The 22,515-nt window shown below is 33.6% G+C and overlaps 2 protein-coding genes across 3 annotated transcripts; both read left to right on the top strand.

The window, feature by feature from the left end:
* The first annotated feature begins 360 nt into the window (after positions 1–360).
* On the top strand, positions 361–10,298 carry LOC137828775 (signal peptide peptidase-like 5). 2 transcript variants are annotated; one of them, XM_068635459.1, is made up of 14 exons: positions 361–700; positions 780–938; positions 1,090–1,201; positions 2,237–2,353; positions 4,505–4,662; positions 5,046–5,219; positions 6,180–6,214; positions 6,319–6,475; positions 6,885–6,938; positions 7,049–7,141; positions 7,723–7,865; positions 7,995–8,065; positions 8,285–8,368; positions 8,439–10,298. In XM_068635459.1, the coding sequence occupies exons 1-14, from the start codon at positions 587–589 to the stop codon at positions 8,552–8,554; spliced, it is 1,587 nt and encodes a 528-aa protein (XP_068491560.1). In that variant the 5' UTR covers positions 361–586; the 3' UTR covers positions 8,555–10,298. The 2 variants fall into 2 exon arrangements, 1 of the variants encoding a protein (XP_068491560.1); XR_011083969.1 differs by having other exon boundaries at positions 401–700; positions 7,723–7,861.
* Positions 10,299–13,370: 3,072 nt separating this feature from the next.
* LOC137828774 (importin beta-like SAD2) lies at positions 13,371–22,240 on the top strand. The gene is made up of 20 exons (XM_068635458.1): positions 13,371–13,837; positions 13,920–14,072; positions 14,156–14,318; positions 14,508–14,692; positions 14,794–14,967; positions 15,860–16,005; positions 16,092–16,215; positions 16,288–16,468; positions 17,248–17,407; positions 17,492–17,533; positions 17,621–17,739; positions 17,822–18,020; positions 18,444–18,575; positions 18,952–19,055; positions 19,177–19,356; positions 19,884–20,023; positions 20,115–20,254; positions 20,389–20,558; positions 21,166–21,295; positions 21,382–22,240. Exons 1-20 carry the CDS (start codon positions 13,536–13,538, stop codon positions 21,540–21,542), a joined length of 3,105 nt encoding a protein of 1,034 aa, XP_068491559.1. The 5' UTR covers positions 13,371–13,535; the 3' UTR covers positions 21,543–22,240.
* Positions 22,241–22,515: the final 275 nt, after the last annotated feature.

Raw genomic sequence — 22,515 nt, 5'->3', positions numbered from 1 at the left:
ATTTGTTCCTTATTTTTATAATCATTATCAAAATTTATACCATAAATTTGAGTTTTTATAAAATTAATGTGTTTTTTCCTTTTAAAATTGTGTTAGCGTGCTATAAATATCAAAACAACAAATAATTTTTTAATTGGACACTTCGCAGATACATATATCCTACAAGTATCAGTATTCGATGTGTCTGACACCGACAATGTTCAACTACTGGTAGATTTACAATTATTTTAAAATTGAAAAATTTGGTTAAAAAAAAGTAAAATTAGGGTAAGATGAGTAAATTAATGATGATAAAATGTGTGTTCCTAATAATAATGTTGAAATGTGTAGAAAAGGGATTGACGGTGGAGAGTGAAGTTTGGGAAAATGTGAAAAGGGAGAAGATATAGAATGATGAAGTGGAGAAGGTGGAAACGGTTGGCTAAGAGAGAGGAGGGAAGAGTATTTTAAAATGCAGAATCCCAAAATGCCACGAAATTCCCGAGGGAGGGAGAGGAGAGGAACCAATGTCCTTCTCATCGTCACAGCACACACTAAACCTTTAACCAATCATAACCCAACCGTTTCAATTTTCCCCTAACCAACAATGCCCTCCTCCTCCTCTTTGCCGCCGGCTCTTCTCCTTCTCTTCTTCTCCTTCGCCTTCCTAGCCGCCGCCGCCGCCGCCGATGAAGACCACTGCGATCACGTTGCGCAATTGGTAATTCCTCCTCCTTACGTTTATCTATTTCTTCAATTCTCTCTCTCATGTTTAATAACATTAATCAATGTGTTTGCAGGTTAAGATACAGAGCTGGATTGATGGGAAGGAAGATGAAGAGTACAATGGTATGACTGCAAAATTTGGCTCCGATTTGCCTGACAATGCTGATCCAACTACCAAAGTTCCCGCTGTTATTTCCGATCCTTTGGACTGCTGTTCCGCTTCCACCGTAAAGGTTTCTTTCTCGTTCCCCTTCCTTCGTATCATGCATCAACTGTTTTCCCCAACTTTGTTTGTTTTCTTACTTTCATGCTCGTATTTTGAAATCTGTTCATCGTATATCAGCTTCCTCAAGTAGTGTGCTTCTGCATTTCTCCATTTTGCAGTTATCTGGATTAGCAGCTCTCTGCGCACGAGGCGTTTGTGACTTCACAACTAAAGCTACATTCGCGCAGTCCGGTGGTGCTGCTGCCGTGTTCATGATAAACGACGCCGATGGTATATTTTAGCACTTCAACCACGAGGTTTCTATTTTGTGTTTAATCTGAATAAAGAAGGTGTATTAGACGTATAGAAGGTGTCATTTGTCAGTCTGGTAACGTCCCCACTCACTTGTCAGCTTGGTTGCTCGCATGCTTTTTCTTTAGGCTGAAATCTCTTCGTGCATGCTGTGCAGTATACTCAAAATCTAAGCACGGGGTTTAATAAACAGTACGTAGCACGGCTAAACCTGGGCTCACAAGCATAGCTTGAACTCTGATTGCCAACTATTGTCGCTTTCTTGGAACCTGGATAAAGATTTTAAGTTTATAATGATGTATAGGAACAAATTCTAATGCTTAGGAGCTTATTTTTTTTTTCAGGAAAGCTATTATGGAATGATGAGTCTTGTACTTGAAATAGGCAAATAGCTCAATTTTATAAAATATTAAAACATGAGACAATGTCACTAAACAACAAAGTGAAATATCATTGGACTAATTTTGGCACTTTAGATACATTAAATGGTATTGCTTTGTATAAGTGGAATTATGTTACATGCTGAAATTGGACTCTTCATGGATATATAAAACATTAATAAGGCTTCACGTTACACCTCCAGATTTTAGATTGATCATATTTTCCACTGACAATAGCCCAAAATTAAATCATGTAGTTTATCATACCAGTATGCATTGTTTTTCCTAATATTACTTCCCACTAGTTTTTGTTAAAGATTGGTTTCCATAATAAATTGTACATAAGAGGATGATCACTGATCATGGAAAAGGGCAATACATTAGCTCTAAAAAGAAATCCAATCTCATTGCTCATCCGAAGCCTGTAGATGAAACCATGATAACAAGCATTGTTGCATTATTGGTTTTTATTAAATCCGTAGAGGCTATTACATACAGAAAAAAGGATTCCACTAATTGTGTTAGCATTACAATTACAATTCACTAACTTAAACTTACCTTTACTGCACTTTTTTTTACTTTTTATGTTATTTTACGCTTTTAATATGAAATTTATCTGTTTATTTTATATCAGAACTCTTTGAGATGGACTGCTCCAAGGACAATCCGGTAAATATTTCAATTCCGGTTGTGGAGATAACAAAGTCAGTAGGAGACACTCTCAACAAACTTTTGACATCTAAAAGGAAAGGTCTGTCCTTCGATTTTTTAAACTTGTATTTGTAGTTTGTTTGTCCACTGGTGCTTTTGTGAAAGAGTTTTGTATTTACTTCTCTTTCATTTTGTCATGTAATAATAATATGATAGGGTACCAGAGATAAGCTATGAAGTTAAAATCTAACATTGGACACAGTAACTAGATAAGTTATTTTCTAGCACATATAATCCTAATAATAAGTACGTATTTAACGGATGTTGTCTTAGTTGTAAGTTGAAAGAAACAAAATTTTGTATCCCTTTTATAAGGCAAAAGAAATAGAAAAATAACCAATAATTAGCGTAGTTGAACGACTTAAATATAACAATATAATATAATATTAAAAAATGTTAAAAAATATTTTAAAAAATAACATAATATTTATAAGGTTAGAAAGACTCTTGTATGATTTTAAGAAATTGAAATTTAACTTTAAATTAATTTTATAAAACCGATTTGAAAGCAGAGATTTGTATTAATTTATATATTATAATTTGTTTATACTTTTAAATATTGTGGAATTTCCAAAAAAATTGCAAAAAAAGAGAGATTTCCATGTAAGAAATATATTAAAAATAAGTTGTGATTAGAAGGGAAGTAAGCCGAAGTGAGTCAAGAGAAAATGTCATGCTCCTATTTCCTGATTTAGGATCCTGTGATTTTTAGATCGTGATCAAGGAAAAGAAAAGGAAAAAATCTGACCCAAAACGACACACCTGATTTTTGTTGAACTGCCAAACCGCAGTTTTTAACCGATCCAATGTTTTAAGGATCTGACGAACCGCACAGTCCTGATTAAACTAGTCTGGTTTTAATAACCATGGAATTGACAAAAATAACGAAATTAAAATCTCATGATATTCTTAAGATAAATAATATGGTTATCCTTATAGATCTTCCATATTATCCTAAAGATAAACCATCTATAGATATCCTATGATATTTAGGACACTTCTCTTGATAAATGAATAAGGCTCAGTGTCGAGACATCAATCTCTTGGAGCCTTAGAGTCATATGTGTTGTAACAATAATGCCTCCATCCAACTTCTCTTTGATGAAGTATTAGTTATCACTTATTTCCAAGTGTTTTGTTCTGTCAGGGTTCGGTTATGGGTAATGCTGATAACGGAATTGTTGTCACTAAACAACATAAGACCCTCATATTTAACCTTGAGGAAATCATAAGATAATCTTAATTTCTAATCCTTTGAAACTCTGAAGAATTTATTATTCAAAATTTTAGTGAAATGGTATATAAATGGTAATTATACACGCAAATAATTTGCATGATAATTTATGATCTCCAAGTTCAACTTATAATCCAATCTAAAATGTTATAATCAAGGATATATAATATAAAATTATTTATTCACAAATTGTTCATTAATAAAGGTATAATCATAATTGAAACTTCATTTGTTAACTTTATAAAATAGTTTAAATTTTTTTGTTGAAAATAGTTTAAATTTTTTTGTTGAAAATTGTTTAATCAAGAACACAAAGTCAAACTAAACATGTCTTTTAAATCTAAAAATATGAAAATGAAAACAGGAAATGAAAATAGGAAGTGTTTTCCGAAACCAAACGGCTCCTTACTCGTCTTGGTCCTGGAACATGATTCAAAGGACTTACTCAAGGTGACAAGAAGGATCCCTAGAGGGTCAATATCCTCCTGACTTAAATTTTTACTATTTTGTTCTAGTTGAGACATAGAGGACTTTTCTGCTATGTTTTTCCTTATCAAAAGTTGTATGATTCACCCACTTCAACATAGAATCCTTGGTTTCCCCATTTGATCAAGAATCCTTGTAGCTAGTGTCCGTGGTGTGATCTCACCGTTGGCATCAATTGCACTTGAGTACGATTTCATACTAAAGTCATAGACTTTCTTTTTATGTTGCCTAGCACGTACTTCTGTGATGAATTAATTAATTAAACATTCAGTAAATGGTAAAATACCCAATTTTTAGCACTGCAAGAAGTTATTTCTATACATATGCTCATTTATTCACATAAATGCATTAAATAAGTAAGATTAAAGAAAAATATCATTTCTTTATCAATCTCAAGTGCATTTCTTCTGCTTGATGCGAAGTTTGTTTCAAATGATTTACTGATGGTTGATTCGGAGTTGTTCATTTCAGTGGAGGTTGTGCCATATGCTCCAACGCGCCCAGTTGTAGACTACTCGGTTTCATTTTTGTGGTTGATGGCTGTTGCAACAGTTGCATGTGCTTCACTATGGGCAGATATAACTGCTCCTGATCAATTCGATGAACGCTATAATGAGTTGTCTCCCAAGGTTTTTCCATGCAACCCTATATTTACCTTAATGTCTATGATATATGCTCAAATGTGATCTTATGAACTTTTATCGTTGTTTAATGTAACTGAAGTAATCATAGTGATGCGAAGGTGTGCTTCCAGTGAGTAACAGATATTCAACAATGTTCGAATGGGACATTTGTAACCAGTAACCACAGACTGATCTTGGCTTCCGTGCTAACTTCTAATCTACGTTTACTTTTATCTTTGACTGCCTTCTGTATTGCTAGCCCGTGATCTTTCAATCAGTTAACTATTAAATGGAGCCATGGAGAATGGTTTCTTCCATTCATTTTGTTTACTTGTTACAATTTTAATACATCTTTATTAGTCTGTAACATAAAATTGTTTTTTTTATAGAGCGCTGTGTCTGAAGCAGGGAAAGACGAACCTGAGGAAATAGTTAACATAGATACAAAGGGTGCTGTCGTATTTGTCATTACGGCCTCTACTTTTCTTGTGCTACTGTTCTTCTTCATGTCGTCTTGGTTTATTTGGGTGCTGATTGTACTTTTCTGCATTGGTGGTATTGAGGTAAGGTAGCTCATTTTCGTGGATTTTACTCCTAATCTTCTAGCTAAAAAAATATCAAGTAATGATATAGAGATAACTTCATTTAAACATACAATCCAATCCTTCATATTATTTCATTATGGTGGGACCATGATATTTTATCGTCCAATAAATTTTTACACCCACCTTACATTCACTGTTTTACTTTTCATGCTCTCTTTTCCTTTACAAATACAAAAGTTTATTTTTTTAATGACTCTATTACCCCTGATAGTAGGTTGCGATAAGTGTCAAAACATTATAAACATTATTTCTGTAACCAAATGGTTGTTTTAGTTGTACAAGCCATACATCTGCATCCAGATAGGCTTTACAAGCCCAACTACTCGTATCATTACCATACACAAACCAAAGAATGTAAGATAACCTAAAAATACGGTAGATCCTGGTAGAAAAGGGATGCCAACTTCCTCTGTCAGTTAAACTTCTGAACTACTTGACATAAATGTTGAACTCAATTATACAGAATTGCTTTAACTAACAAAGTTAGTGTTTAGACCAACTTTTTTAGTTTCTTTTTCTTAAGGGCTCATTTACAGGAAAGGATAAAATATGCCACTTTAATCAATTATGTGATACACTGTTGATTCACTTCTGTTGACTAAACTTATTTATCTCGTGCTTGTTTCTATGTTCTGGAGTCTGTTTCTCATTGTATATTTTTTGTCCTTAGGAGGATATTTTGTTTGCCCCCTAGTTGTATTTTATCTTTAATTCTGTCTAATAAAATTCACTTATTTTTTTACAAATACATTAGACTGTACTTTCACTTCTCCATTAACTGGTATGTTGATCTATTAGAAAGTTGAAACTTGAAACTACAATACCTATAAACTGCTGACAAGCATTTGATCCTTTTTTTTCTTCCTTATTTGTTTGAAACTACTCGTTTCATTAATGGAAGTTTGCTTCCATATTCAGGGGATGCACAACTGTATTGTAACCCTCGCTTTAAGGTACAAAATATCTTCTCTCTTCTAGTAAAAAGGGAAATCAATGTTCTTTCTGCATGTTGTATATCTCTTCATTTTCTCAAGTTTTTTCTCAAATATATTGGCAGGAAACGTCGAGCTTGTGCTCAGAAGAATGTGAATTTACCTTTATTTGGAGAGGTTTCTATTTTCTCGCTGGTAGTGCTACTATTCAGCGTGGCATTTGCCGTTTTATGGGTTGTATTTCGGCACCAATCATTTTCTTGGTTTGGGCAAGATTTGCTTGTGAGTTCCAGTTTCTAGTACGTGGGCACAAGTCTTTCAATTGTCATTCTGTTTCCAGCTTTGTATCTGCCTAGTATTGATATGTTCCTTTTTTTAAAAAAATCTGCTCACATTTAATTGCAGTCACTTATCTACATATATACATGTATGAATGCTCACATCAGAGCACATGTTCAGCCACAGAAATATGATGCATATATTTTTGCACTTAATCATTGTAGAGTGAATGTGTATTCTTGTTGAGACAAACCTGGTCTCTCTTTTGATTCCGTAGTGAGCTTTCTCAGGCATTGCACTAAAGAATTGTTTGTTGTCTCAATAGTGGGTTTTGTCATTCATCGATGATAAGCTGTTTGTTTGAGCTTTTGTTGTATGCAATTTGCTTGACATACGGCTTTATTCTTAACAGGGCATCTGTTTGATGATAACAGTATTACAGATGGCTCGGTTGCCTAATATTAAGGTACCTTAATGACTTCCTTGTGTTTATATTATAACTGTTACTTCCTTTCTCGTTTTGTTCCAATATCTGTTGTCATCTCTCATAATTTATTTATGAATCTGATATCGTAGGTTGCAACGGTCCTACTTTGTTGTGCATTTGTATACGACATTTTTTGGGTATTCATATCTCCAGTGATATTCCAAAAGAGTGTCATGATTACTGTAAGTCTTTGTTCATACTGGTATAGTTGGGGCTATTTTTTTTAGTTAATGTACACTAGTGCTGGATAAAAAAATAATCATTTGGACATTGACAAAAGAATAATCTTCTTGATTGAGAAAATCCTGTTAATATAGAGAGAAAAATAAAAGTGTTTTACCGCAACAAAAGAATCCTAATAATTTAAATAAAATAAAAAATCTTTTAGTATTAATAAAAGAAATCTAATTAATGAAAAGTAGTTATTTTATTGGTGTGAGATGACATCCTACCCAAAATCATTAAGAGAATTTAAAAAAGAAGACACATGGATTTGAGAAACTAAGGAATTTCAAATTCTTTCTTTCTAATTGAAATTTAAAATTTTCTAATTTTAAATAATCTAATTATTCATAAAATTTTAGAATTTTAATTTATATTTAAATTCATTATTTTAATTTCTAAAAACTAAAGACTATTTTTATTGAGTGCAATCAAATAGGCCCTTCGATTCTCACCTCACTGCTGAAATGAAATTCTCACCTCACTGCTTATGTTCTTTGCAGTGAAAAGGTGTCCTACAGTGATGAGTTTTATTTTGTAGGTTGCTCGAGGTGACAAGGCTGGTGGTGAAGCAATTCCTATGCTTTTGAGATTTCCTCGCTTGGCTGATCCTTGGGGTGGCTATGATATGATTGGATTTGGAGATATTCTCTTTCCTGGTTTGCTTGTTTCCTTTTCTCGTAGGTATTGAATTCCTTATTTAGTCAAAAACTTTAACAAGTGAAGATTTATAAACTTCTTTTCCATACCGACCTTACTTTACAAGAAGCCTTGTTTTCAACGTATGTTATGTATGGCTTTGGACTGTCTCAGATTCGACAAAGATCTTAAGAAGGGGGTCGTGAGCGGATATTTTCTTTGGTTGATGATTGGCTATGGCTTCGGTAAGTTAGTAGGTAATATGTTTGTGTTGAATAATGTTTCTTCATAACTGTTGCTTAGTTGATTTTCCTGGTATCATAGGAAATCTGCTTAAAGATTTCTCCTCCACATCACATGAGTTAACTTAACATTTCCCATGTGGGTTGGTCATTTTATTTAAACATTTATTTTAGATTTAGATTCAAAGGTATTAAAGTATAGAGTATGTTTGGTGTGTTCAGGGCTGTTCTTCACATATCTGGGGCTATACATGATGAACGGTCATGGACAACCTGCACTCCTCTACCTTGTTCCGTGCACACTAGGTAACTAATTTTGTGGTTCTCATGATTTAGGTAGCTTTTGTGATGCCAAATTGTTTATACATATGAACAGGAGTGATTCTTGTATTGGGAAGCAAAAGAGGTGAGCTAAAGACCCTTTGGAATTATGAACCAGAGTCGTCTTCCTCCTCGTCCTCGCCCTCCTCCAAACCCCCTCCCCAAGTTTAGAACACACTCCATTGTAGCAACTGGGAACTGCTCACTGATTCATACACACACACTCACTCTCTCTTGTATGCAGATGCAGTTGGGTTTGGGTTAGGAGAGTTTCCAGGTGCACACACACTTCATTCCTTCCTCCATCTCTTCCATAACTATAACTATCTATTCTATTTTTTTATTCTTCCTTCTTTCTGCTCTTGCAAAATCATTCTACATTCTAGATACTCTGTGGCTTTACACTATACTGTTATTAATTAATTATTTTTTTAATCAAATATACTCTTATATTAAAATATAGACACTACAAACTATTTTTAAAAAGTGTATTTCGCCTATTTAATGTGTACATATTTGAAATACAACAAATATTATCGATGAAAACTTACGTAATTCGGCATCAATGTTAATCATATTAATATTAAAAAATATTATATTTTTGTGTGCATAAGTTGAGAGAGAAGATACATATAAGAAAGATGAATAAATTAAAAGGTGTGATGAATACAATGATAAAGTTTTAGGAATAAAAGTTAACTTACCTTTGAATAAGATTTATTAATACTATTGGATTACAAATGGTAAGAATTAGCTAAATACAACATTTTTCCTTAAATATAAACGATAAGTTTGTGATTATCTATAAAAATAATAATTTTAATTGTATAGGAATCCATGGTAAAAACAAATAAAAGTCGTGTCATTTTCTTTAATAAATTGAAATGTTTCTTGAATATATTAAAAATAATTAAAAACTCAACCGAAATTAGATATTGAAAAATATAGTAGAATTAGACTTGTTTTTAAAAATTAGATTTATTACTTTTTATGTAATATACTGTAAATGCAGTATATATTTTGATGACTAGCAAAAATTAAATGTAAAATATTCTGGGAGTAAGTACATATATATTAATTTTGGTTTATAAATAATTATGAAAAAAATAATAATTCCATATTTATATTGAGATATTTTTTTAACCTGCAATTCCTGTCTGATTAGTTGAACAAAAAATTTCTGATGTTATATTAAAAATAGTCTAATTTAATCTCATAAAATTTAGATACATTTACATATTATAATATATTATAATATGTTGTAATTTCGATTGAGATTTCCAACACGTTTAATTAATTAATGATATTTAATTAAAGGTTAAATGTGTGATTTAGTTAAGAAATGATAAAAGAAGAAAATGATTTATTTATTAGAGGTAATGGTAAAGTTTCACAAAAGGAAGAGAAGGAGCTAACAAGGTGGAGTCTTGTCAAGTTTGCACTTGGCAGGGAGCTGAAGAGCGAGATCAGGATCGATTCCCAAGGAAGGCAAGAGAGGAGAATTCTTGTAATTGCAGAGGCAATCCATGTCCACTTTCGAAACCACCGAACAGCACTCGTCCGAAGGTTCCGACGGCGATGGAGGCGTCACCGCCGCCTTGCACGTCATCAGATCCGTCACCGACACACCGCACACATCCAGGGCGTCAATGGCAGCCCCCATGAGCAGCACCTCCGTCACCACGAGCGCCGCCACCACTATCGCATTCATCTTCATCTTCTTCTTCTGCGGATGGCTCTCCCCTTCCTACTCCCTGGTATTTATAGCAACAAGTTGTGAATTGTGAATGAATCCATTGTTATGAAAATGAAACGGTTTCTCATCTTTAACTCACAAACTCTCTTTTTCTCAGCATTATTTGCTGGAATTTAATGAATGCCTTTGGAATGTTGCTGACCAAAGCTTCTTTCATAACACCCTAACATTATTAAACTTTCAAATTTCCTTACACAGTTAAAATATAAAATCATTGTATAAATTTCTTGCATGGGCTCTAATTGGTGGGATTGGATGCACCTCAAACTATATATATTTTTATTCTAACACTTCTTTTAAGTATACAATAATTAAGTTATTGTAAATCAAAATAATGCATAAATATGATTATAGTGGAGATTTTATACTTACATTGCAACCATTTCAAGCATGCAGAGGAAAAAATGGTTAGAGGAAGTAAATGGAGATTGGTGGATGCGACACCATTTTGTAGAATAATTAATTTATCATTGTTATTATTGTTTTATATATTCTATGGAGTCTAAGTTTAATTTATTAATAGTGATAATACGTTAACATCACAAATAGTAATCAACATACACTTCATAAATTAATAAAATAATATTTAATTTATTTTTAAATTTTAAATATTATATTATTATTGTAATGTGTTGTGAGATATGGTCTAAACAAATATTTTCCTTCATCAATACAAGCCTTTTCTCATAGATTTTAAAAATGTCATGTTCTTGAAGTTGATTTTGGTTGTAAAAATATGATTTTAGAATCTAAGTGTTCTAAAGCACTAGAAGTTCGTTAAAATGGTGTTTTATTTTTTATGAATAGTTATGATAACCGACAAAAAGTTGAAAAAACAAATGTGTACGACAGAAAACAAAACATGTTGTTGACTAGTTTTTTGAAGTATGGTTTGCATGACATTGTTGTGTTTTTTTTATTGTTCTTGTAACTTTACAAGATATCTTTATATGAAGAATGTTAAACTTCGGATGAACGTACCATGTTTAATGTTAAATTATTTTTATTTATTTATTTTAATTCTCAAAAGACATATTTCATTCAACCATAGTCAAATTGATTTTTTAAATTTTTATTTATTATGAAAATAATATATTATATCGGTAGATCCTTATAATCAATATAATATATGTCAAATTTTTAATTAACTGACTTAATATGAGTTATTGCACTGATACCACTAATTCTTTTATGAAAAAAAAAACTTTCAAATAGAGATCATTCACATCCTTATGTTGGATGTTATGAAAGAAGGGAAAAATCTTAACTAGGTTTTTTTATCTTAACTAGAATCTTAGTGGATGTTTGTAAAGTAATGAAGAAGTTAGAAAACTAATTTTCTATGATTTTCATGTACAAGTATCGTTCAATGTCTCATAACTTTTAAGAGTATATAAAGGTTTTGGTGTGACAAAAATGTTTTATATATAAAGTCTCATACTAAGGGCTTTAATAACATAACAATGTTTAAGAAAAAATATCAAGACAAAACAACACAAGTTAAATAGTCTAGTTAGTCTTAATACTATTAAAATATCTAATTAATCTTAATACAATGTCATCATCTCTTATTGAATTTTTCAACACATTGTTTGCTAAACATGATTTATAATCAATAATCAGAATTCTCCATATTGACTCCAAATCATGAAAAAGTTCTCAACATCATCTTTCTTTGTCTACGAATGAGAATCAATCCATCCCAAGTACTCTTTGAATCTTAATCTTAGTGAAGACTTTGTATACACATATGCGAGATTCTTATTGTCTTCTTTATTTTGACCTCTCTAAACTAAAAAATGATTCTCGTGAAGTACTTTGTTTGATTATCTTGTAAATGTTGTTTATAATGACTGGAAAAATAGTTTTTAAAACAAGATAGTCCTGCACCTTACACCTTACGTATAAGCTGCTTTCATACAACAATATAGGTGACAATGCGGGCTGACCCATCCCGCACTTGGCTCGCACTGCATAGAATATGCAGGCTGATTTTTCTAACCCGGCCCGCATAAGGGTTGGCTCGCGGGCATCTTGTATAAGATTTTTTTTAAATAAAAATTTTGATTTTTTATTTATATGCAATAGGTAAATGGTCTCATAATATTATTTTCATGAGACATGCGTAGTAAGATGTTATTAAAATTTTCAGAATGTAGAATACGAGGCTACATAAAGAAAATATGAAGGTGCAAAACAAAATTTATACATTTTAAAGTTATGCGGTTATGCGGGCCAACCCAGCCCGCTCCGCACTTGACTCGCGCGGGTTGCGAGATATACAGAGCGGGCCAGCAGGTTGAAATCAACAACCAACCCCGCATTTTTTTTAGTTGGACACAAGTCGGACCGTCCCACTTTATCAATCACTCTCATATCGTTACTTAGAAACTATTTTTAGATTCAAAATTCAAGATAAAATGACACAATAGTCAAAATAAAATAATCAAGCAAAATACCATTTAAAATAGGAAAAAGAGTGTGAACATTTTAGCTATTATTTTTTTTTACAAAATTATTAATACTTAAAGTAATTTTTATTATTAATAAAATTTATAAATTATTATTTAATTAGTTATCAAACTTTTTAATTATTCACTTTTTAATTAGATATAATTTAAAAAATAATTTATAAATTTATTAATAATAAAAACTATTTTAAATATAAATAATTTTTTATTTTTAAAATAATACATATTTTTTTTAAGTCTCTAAAATTATTTTTTGTTTAGTAATATTTTTACCGTGTTCTATCCTAACTCAAATTACTTGAGGAATACATAAACAATATAAACACTTATGATCATGAAAGTTAGACAATTTTTAGCCCGTCATTATTTTCTTTATTTTCCTCATGGGACTTGCTTTCTCTGTGCAATCATTATCTTAAGAAACAAATTACAAAATTAAACAACTAAAATTATTTATAATAACTAAATTTAAATATAGTAAAGAAACAATTTATGAATTAAAAAGTAAAAGTATCTTTTACGGACGGTTGGCGCGTTGATTGTGGATGTGAAAAGAAAGAGAGTAAATTACATTAATAACCTAATACATTTTTTCAGGATAAGTCGAATATCCATTTATTTAAAAATTCCATATAAATCCTCCTCTTATTTTAAAATTATTTCACACGCACGTACTATTCTAAATTAAAAAAAACATTGTACTTAAGTTTAATGAAAAATAAAATAATATTATACTTAAGTTTAATGAAAAATAAAATATGCGAAGTGTGTGTGAAAGTGTAATTTTGAAACCTTAATAAAAAACCCTAATAGATAGATATGTTTCATTTGCGGTGGTAAACCCTAGTGTGAGTGTGTAGCAGAAGGAGCATCGCATTGGGGAAGAAGACTCAGAGCAGAAGCGAAACGAAGCGAAGGGAAGAAGATGGATCTGGCTGTCATACTGCAGGCTGCTCTGAGTCCGAATCCCGATGAACGGAAGGGCGCCGAGCAGCGGTTGGATGAGATGCAGTACGTTCCGCAGCATCCGGTCAGCCTCTTCCAAATCATCGTCGACACCAACCGCGACATGGCGGTCCGACAAGTCGCCGCCATCCATTTCAAGAACTTCGTCGCCAAGAATTGGTCTACCGATCACCACGCCAAAATCTCCGTCTCGCCGGACGATAAGCTTCTCCTCCGGAATCACATCCTCCTCTTTCTCCCTCAGCTTCCTCCTCTTCTCAGGTACAGCGTTCTATACTATGCTGCGCCTGCTACTCTTCTCACTTCCTGCTACTATACTGCGCCTGATTCTATTCCACCGCAGGGTGCAGCTCGGTGAGTGCCTCAAAACCGTTATCCATTCGGATTATCCGGAGCAGTTTCCTCATCTGCTCGACTGGATCAAGCAGAACTTGCAGGATCAACAGCAAGTCCACGCCGCTTTGTTTGTGCTGCGGATTCTTTCTAGAAAATACGAGTGAGTCACTCTTTTTCTTCTTAATATCGCGTGGAAAACGCCCAACCGTCACTAATAGGAATACCTTCACTCTCCCTCTGCAGGTTCAAGTCGGATGAAGAGAGGATGCCAGTTTATGGCGTTGTCCAGCAGACCTTTCCTCTTCTCCTCACTATATTTAACGCCTTCGTCCAAATTCCCAATCCCTCAATCGAAGTTGCGGATTTGATCAAGCTTATCTGTAAAATTTTCTGGTCCTCCATCTACGTACGTTTTCTCTCTCTCTCTCTCTCTCTCTCTCTCTTTAATCTACGGGAAAAAGAACCATAGAATCTATTCCTTTTTCAGTGTTGAGATAAAGTTATCACTTTCTGTTGCCTTTTTTTATGCTTTTCTCCTCCTGACTGTTCGTAATTGACGAATGCAATTCCGTGTGCATCGTTTTAACTTGTTCAGTTGGAGGTTCCGAAGCTTTTGTTTGATCAAAATGTATTCAATGCTTGGATGGTGCTGTTTTTAAACGTGTTAGAGAGCCCTGTTCCATTGGAGGGCCAGCCTGCCGATCCCGAGCTTCGCAAGTCATGGGGTTGGTGGAAGGTAAAAAAATGGACAGTTCACATTCTAAATAGGCTCTATACTCGGTATGTTTGAGATTGTGAATTGATTTGGTTGACAATTATGAGCTATCCTGTCCAGTGATTAATTTTCTTTTTGTACTCGTGTTTAAATGACCTTGTTATAGATTTGGTGACTTGAAGCTGCAAAACATGGAAAACAAAGCCTTTGCCCAAATGTTTCAGAAGCACTATGCTTGGAAGATATTGGACTGCTACTTAAATCTACTGAATGCCATTCGAGTTGGTGGCTATTTACCAGACAGAGTTATCAACCTGGTTCTTCAGTATCTAAGCAACAGGTACTCATCAATTATTTTATGCTCATTTATTTATGTATAGGTCTGATCTTTTTCTTATTTATGAAGGGATATCCATATTCAGGTAAGACATTTTTGTGCACTAAGCTTGCATGTTTAGTTTATGAATTGCCACATGTTGTCATTAATTAGTAATCTCAACTCAACTTAGTTGATAAAGTCTTTTTGTTATTGATTGGGATATTTGAGCTTAGCTTCATAACTACTACTTTTGTCCGTTTACTCTTTCATCGAAGTTAAAGAAAGTTGGCCCATGTTGTTAGTAACATTAAATTTGCTGACAATTTGTGTTAGTTTTCCAACATAACCCTTGAAATTAGCGCCACTCATAATTTCTCTCTATGCTAACCAACTTTTTTTGCCTAATTAATTAGTTAATGTTTGCTAGTCGTCTTTACCAATCCTCGCATGAGACCAGCCCAATTGTCCAATGCTTGATCTCCCTAGATATAAACCTCTGGCGTTTGGGTGAAATTATTAAACCAAAATATTATTAACTACTAATGCTAGTAAACCTAAGTAATAGTGATCTTGAGATGTTATGAAATATACATTCATCCCAAAATCAAATACTGGGATAGTTTGGTCTTTTGAACCTTGTAGCTTCTTGAAGTTCATGTATCCAGACCCATACCGATTAGTCCTTGAGACCCATACTGAATAGTCCTTTACATATTTGTTGGGGAAGGAAGGGGTGAATGGGTTGCTCTGTGTCCATTGATCATCTCATCCCTCCTTTCTAAGGTCTTCACTTTGCACATATTTAGAATATTAGTATCTCTGTTGAATGCTGTTATTTTACCAGTGCTGACTTTTCAGGATATTAATGATCATGGACTTAATTTTTTCTCTTAATTTCTTTTAATATATGCAGTATATCGAAGAATAGCATGTATTCTGCACTGCAGCCTCGGCTTGATGTTCTTCTTTTTGAAATAGTTTTCCCTCTTCTGTGCTTTAATGATAATGATCAAAAGCTTTGGGATGAAGATCCGCATGAATATGTAAGAAAAGGCTACGGTAAGTCTTATTGAAGTGTATACATAGACATGAAATTTCAAGGAACTCATTGGCACATGCTTATTGCTTCTAATTCTTAATTACAGACATTATTGAAGACTTGTATAGTCCCAAAACTGCTTCCATGGATTTTGTGAGTGAGTTGATTCGAAAACGTGGGAAAGATAATCTTCACAAGTTTATACAATTCATAGTTGAAATTTTTAAAAGGTAAATAATATACTGCTTTCTGATAAATTAGATGATTTATATAGTGTTGTAATTGGGTTTTCACTTTATTAGGTATGATGAAGCATCTGCAGAATACAAACCCTATAGACAGAAAGATGGTGCACTTCTTGCTATTGGAGCACTTTGTGAAAGATTGAAGCACACCGAGCCGTACAAATCAGAACTTGAGCATATGTTGGTTCAACATGTCTTTCCCGAGTTTAGCAGTCCAGTTGGCCACCTTAGGGCCAAGGTACCATCTTCTATATATAGTTTATGATTGCATCTTTTTTGCATGCAGGTCATTTTCACTCTTTGCCTTTTATCCTTCTTTTGGGCATAAAGCAGAATGTTTTTAAGAAAAGGCTAAGTTTGCATTGCACTATATGGAATGCCATACTAAAAGCAGCCCTAGTTTGATGTACAATTGCCCATCTTTAACAATTTTTGGAGGAAAAATTTGCATAAATAAGAGATTACACATCTTTATGAGCATAGTTATTATCTATGGCATGGTTAGCGTAAAACACTCTTCACTTGGTTTCACTTGGCAGAGAAGAAGGTCGAGAGTAGACTTCTAATCCAAGAACGTTAAAAAGGGAAATTGAAAATCTTTTCAGTGTTTTATGTCGTAGAAAAAACAGAAAGTATTGTGTTTTTAAATTTTATTATAAATGTATTGTTTGAGAATAAGATAATGTGTATACAACTTTTATTGGCTGCAAAGTAAATGTATACTAAGAAAATATCCTCTTGTTATTTTCCTCACAATCCTCCCACCTGTTTGGGTTTTGAGCCTCTATTTAAGAAATAATCTTGTTTTCTTCATTTCTCTATCATTTTAATAGGCAGTGAATGCTGCCATCTTCTCTAAATAGCTTATATATAACCAAACAAAACATTTACGTCACAGTTTAATATTTATGTTAGTCGGTGAAAATTAATTAAAACTTGAACCAGACATTACTTATGAAATTTTCGATTTATATTCTTGATATTTTGGCTATCCATTGACTTTCTTGTGAAAAATAGGCAGCATGGGTTGCAGGACAATATGCCCAGATTAGCTTCTCAGACCAGAACAATTTTCGGAAGGCATTGCAGTGTGTTGTATGTGGAATGCGTGATCCTGAACTTCCTGCTCGCATTGATTCTGTTTTTGCTTTGCGTTCTTTTGTTGAGGCTTGCAAAGGTGGGTTTATAGTCTTTGGTTCTATTTTGATTTTAATAAATCTTTCTAAAGCTTAGCACTGATTATGTTTATTTGCTGATGCAGATTTGAATGAAATTCGACCCATTCTTCCTCAACTCCTTGATGGTAGGTGAATGTGAAAAAAATGTCTGTACTTGTTCATTTATTATTTGGCTTTGATAGTGGTGTAACTGACAAAAACAAAAAATCCAGAGTTCTTCAAACTTATGAATGAAATTGAGAATGAGGACCTTGTATTTACCTTGGAGACTATTGTGGACAAGTTTGGGGAAGAAATGGCACCTTATGCTCTTGGGCTTTGCCAAAATTTGGTAATATATATTTTAAAACATTTGAATCTGCCAAAAGAGTTGTGCTTGCTTTATAACATTGTCATTTTCTTTCTTACAACAGGCAGCTGCATTTTGGAGGTGCATGAACACCGCCGAAGCTGATGATGAAGCTGACGATCCAGGTGCTCTTGCTGCTGTGGGTTGTCTGCGTGCTATTAGCACGATACTTGAATCAGTGAGCAGTCTTCCTCAACTATTTGTTCAATTCGAGCCAACCTTGCTTCCCATAATGCGAAGAATGTTAACAACTGATGGGCAAGGTATTTACCCCTCTGAATCATGTTTCTGATGACTTTGATGATGTCCTCCCCTCCCCCAACTCATTTACCTGTTGGATGATTATATGCAGGAGTTTTTGCAAATAAAAAAAATCTGATGAGAGTATTTTAGATGTTCTCATCTATATTGTAGAACATAAAGTGATTATAAGGACTCCCGCCTTGACTTTTTTGGACAGCTGTTATGTTTTTAGGTTTAATATGGAGTAGTATGCTTCAGTTTGTGTTTAAATAATGTGATGTTGAGAACAACTTAGGCTGGTTTATCCGGCACTTTGCGCTTGGATTCTCAAAGGAGACATTCATTTTTATTGTTAAATTCTGTTAGGAAGGCTATTGTTCTGAAATTTAATTCCACTTGGGTTGCTTTTATTTATTTTCATTACCTGCTGTGAATGCATGCAGAGGTTTTTGAAGAAGTTTTGGAGATTGTTTCATATATGACCTTTTTCTCTCCAACAATATCATTGGATATGTGGAGTCTTTGGCCACTGATGATGGAAGCACTTGCAGATTGGGCGATAGACTTCTTTCCAAGTATGCTTCTCAACTACATTTTGGCTACAATTCATCTCAATTTCTGTTTGCTCTATCATAGTCAAACACATAGTTTGGATCATCTCTTGCTTAACCTTTTGTACATTAATATGAAGCTAGAGTTCTTTTGGTGTCTCCCAGTAAAATTGAAGATAAAGTCAGCTGGGCACTCAATAAAATATCTTGGTTGTTTTATAAAATGGGTTCTATACATGGAGCTGATATTCATACTATTCGAAGGCGGGGGGGCATCTTTAGTTTCAATTATATAGCTTGGTTGTATTGTTGACATGAAGTACCTGGACATTCAAATTGGTGTGGGCATGTATAATCTGCAACCATACTTTTGTATTTATTTGTCTTGTTTCTTCTGCAGATATTCTGGTTCCTTTGGACAATTATATTTCTAGGGGAACTGCTCATTTCCTTACTTGCAAGGAACCTGACTATCAACAGAGTCTATGGAATATGATTTCATCTGTAAGTTATCTTTTCCTTATTAGAATTAGTTCAGCGAGCACCTGTTAAGCAGATTTAGGTTAAAAATTCATTTTATATAATAATGAATTTATATGTATCTGATTTTTATTTCACATTGAAGGTTATGGCAGGCAAAAATATGGAGGACAATGATATTGAGCCAGCTCCGAAACTTATTGAAGTTGTGTTGCTGAACTGCAAAGGGCAGGTTGATCAATGGGTTGAGCCATATCTCAGAATTACAGTTGAACGCTTACATCGGACTGAAAAATCGTATTTGAAATGTCTTCTCATGCAAGTGGTAAGGGGTTATGAATATCCATATTGACACGCATCATGCATGAATTGGATAATTTGCTTGTTACTTAATTATGACATTTTGACATGTTCAACAGCTGGATTTTCTGTACTCATTATCCGAGAATAGTGGCCTGGATCAGCCATGCCAATAATACTATCATAGTGGGATAGTCGATTGCATGATGACTGACTATCATAGTTGTTCAAATTTATATACAAATGCTCAAAAGATAAAAAATGATCCAAAATGAATGACATTCGAAAATTGAAACTATGCAGAATTATACTGTTTTTTCAATCTTAACTTACATGAATAATTTGGTTTATTAAAAAAATGGAATATGTATAATTTTGTGCATAGTTTTTGAAGCTTGTTCTCCTCATTAACATTGATTGCATTTCTTTGCATGATTTATTAAGTTAAAATTTGTGAAAATTGTTGTTTAATTTATTGATATATTTCTATGAGAATGACTTCAGTTGATCTGTTTCGTGATTTTTCCTAACTTACTGAGTACCTTTTTGTAGATTGCAGATGCTCTTTACTACAATGCAGCACTCACTCTCAGTATACTGCAAAAGTTAGGTTGGGCATCAGACATCTTCAATCTTTGGTTTAATATGTTGCAAGGAGTGAAAAAGAATGGTGTGCGTGCTAATTTTAAGAGGTCTGTATTTTCCCGCCTCTTCATTATCCCCCTTCTATGGTTTTTTGTAATAAAGTAATTTGTGTGACAATATCTAGATCTAATTATGCAGGGTACATGACAAGAAAGTTTGTTGTCTTGGTTTGACATCATTACTTGCACTTCCGGCTGGTCAATTGCCTGGAGATGCTCTTAGCCAGGTGTTGCGGGCCACTCTTGATCTTCTGGTTGCATACAAGGATCAAGTTGCAGGTCTTAATGTCATCTTTTCTCTGTAACTGTGATATTGGAGAACTGCAACTGCATGTTCTCCTTTAGTATACTTTTTTTTAATTTTTTCTGAGATTTATGTTCATCTAATTCTCAGCATTTGCATTTCTTTGCAGAAGCTGCAAAAGAGGAAGAAGCTGAAGCTGAAGAAGATGATGATGATATGGATGACTTTCAAACTGATGATGAAGATGAAGATGGCAATGGTTCTGACAGGGAAATGGGAATTGATGCTGAGGACGGGGATGAAGCTGACAGTAGTAAATTTAGAAAGTTGGCTGAACAGGTTTGTGGATACGAAAACCTAAATACCTTTGTATGCCTGTATTGATTCAATAAAGGAATTGTGAATTTGTGGTTTTACATGTCCATTCTAGTGTTTCACAATTTGATTCTGAAACTTCATTTATTTTAGAACAATATTTATATTATTTTTTGTTTTGCAAGTTATGAAACAAAATTGGGAGCAGTTTATTGTTGAGAGGGTGAGAAATTTAATTTTAGATGTGATTCACGTGTAGAGAAAATTAGAGAGCATTAAAAGTAAGATATTTTAATTTTTAATCATTTAGCATATTAATTTTATAAATTTTTGTTTTGTTGGCATTTGCCATTGATCATTATTGAAATAGATAAATACATTTGAGTGATTCAATATTTTATAACCACTGTCAGCTTCATTCTTTAGCAGCTGGTCGTAACTCATAGGTGGTGGGGGATTGTGTTTGATTCCCTATCTATACCACATTTTGCATAAAGTGATATTTAGCCGATAGAGTATTTACTACATGGAAGTGTTCAGTAAATTGCTTTTGACAATAAATAGAAGTTTATTTTATTTTACCTTTTTGAATTTTTAATTCTTATTGTCTTTCTACAATGTCACTCTGAAGACAAAGACATTCCGGCCCAATGATGAGGATGATGACGACGACTCAGATGATGACTTTAGTGATGATGAAGAGTTGCATTCTCCAATTGATGACGTAGATCCTTTTGTTTTCTTTGTGGATACAATGAAAGGTATGCTGATACTGCCCCTTAAAACATGTTATAAGTTTCATGAATGCTCTCCTTGTTGTCTGACATAAATATAAATTTTGCTGTAGTGATGCAATCATCAGATCCATTGGGATTTCAAAACCTTACCCAGACACTCGAGTTCTCTTATCAAGCTCTTGCAAATGGTGTTACACAGCATGCTGAGCTGAGAAGAGGGGAGATTGAGAAGGAAAAATTAGAGAAGTCATCAGCTATCACGGATTCTTAAGCTCTCGGGTGTGTATATTCTTGGTAAGAGAAACAGATGGTTACGTATTTTTATGAGGCATTTATTGGCTCAGTGGTCCTAGTTGGTCCTGTGAACTTTAAAGAGTTTTCAGGTTTGATATTGATAGGGTGAGTTTGGTGCTCTGAAGTTCTCGTTGACTTCAGAGGATGTGGATTCAGGAGTTTGGTGCACTATCCAATGGATGAGAGTGGCCATTCTCCTCATTGTCCGCCCCCTTCGAGTCTATTTTGTTGAGTTGACGGTTATGCTGTTTCCAATATATCGGAACCATTGTCTGTAATTGGGTTAGCGCAGCAATGGCTTGATGTATGCGAGTTCTGTGGCGTTTCTCTTCTGTCACAGACAGTATATTTTGTTGAGTTGACGGTTATGCTGTTTCCAATATATGGGAACCATCGTCCTTTGTTGGGTTAGCGCAGTAATGGCTTCATGTATCGGAGTTCTGTGGCGTTTCTCTCCTGTCACATAGACAGGTTGGCTTGGCTCTATTGGTAATTTTTGGTGGGGAATACTTGATAATTCTTTGTATTTTTAAGTTAGATTTTGGTCCTATAAAATTTTGAGTCGAAAGTAAAACAGTTTTGGGCTGTGCAAAGCTTTTTGTACTGTGGCTTGCTGCACGTTGTAAAACAGTGATATCCATTCTTTATCAATATTTATAATTTTTTTGTGTACAAGTTTTCAACTTAAAATTTTACCCTTCAAACTTACTTGATCTTGGGGTCCTTTTTTTTAGTTTAAAAAAAGTAAAGTTTGATTGAATTCATGTTTGAATAGCTTTACTGTAAATTACTTCTATAAAAATAGGAAGCCGCGGGAACGCATATGCCAGCTTGTTATAGAACAAATGTTTTACCAAAATGGCCGTTTAATAGTTTATTGTTTAATATATAAATGTAAATAGCCATGAATGTTTGTCTGGGAGAATGTTAACCTTAGATTTACAATTTGT

The sequence above is a fragment of the Phaseolus vulgaris genome, chromosome 7 (assembly GCF_000499845.2).
Source record: "Phaseolus vulgaris cultivar G19833 chromosome 7, P. vulgaris v2.0, whole genome shotgun sequence".
Lineage (NCBI taxonomy): Eukaryota > Viridiplantae > Streptophyta > Magnoliopsida > Fabales > Fabaceae > Phaseolus > Phaseolus vulgaris.
This window is presented reverse-complemented; position numbering and strand designations above follow the sequence as displayed.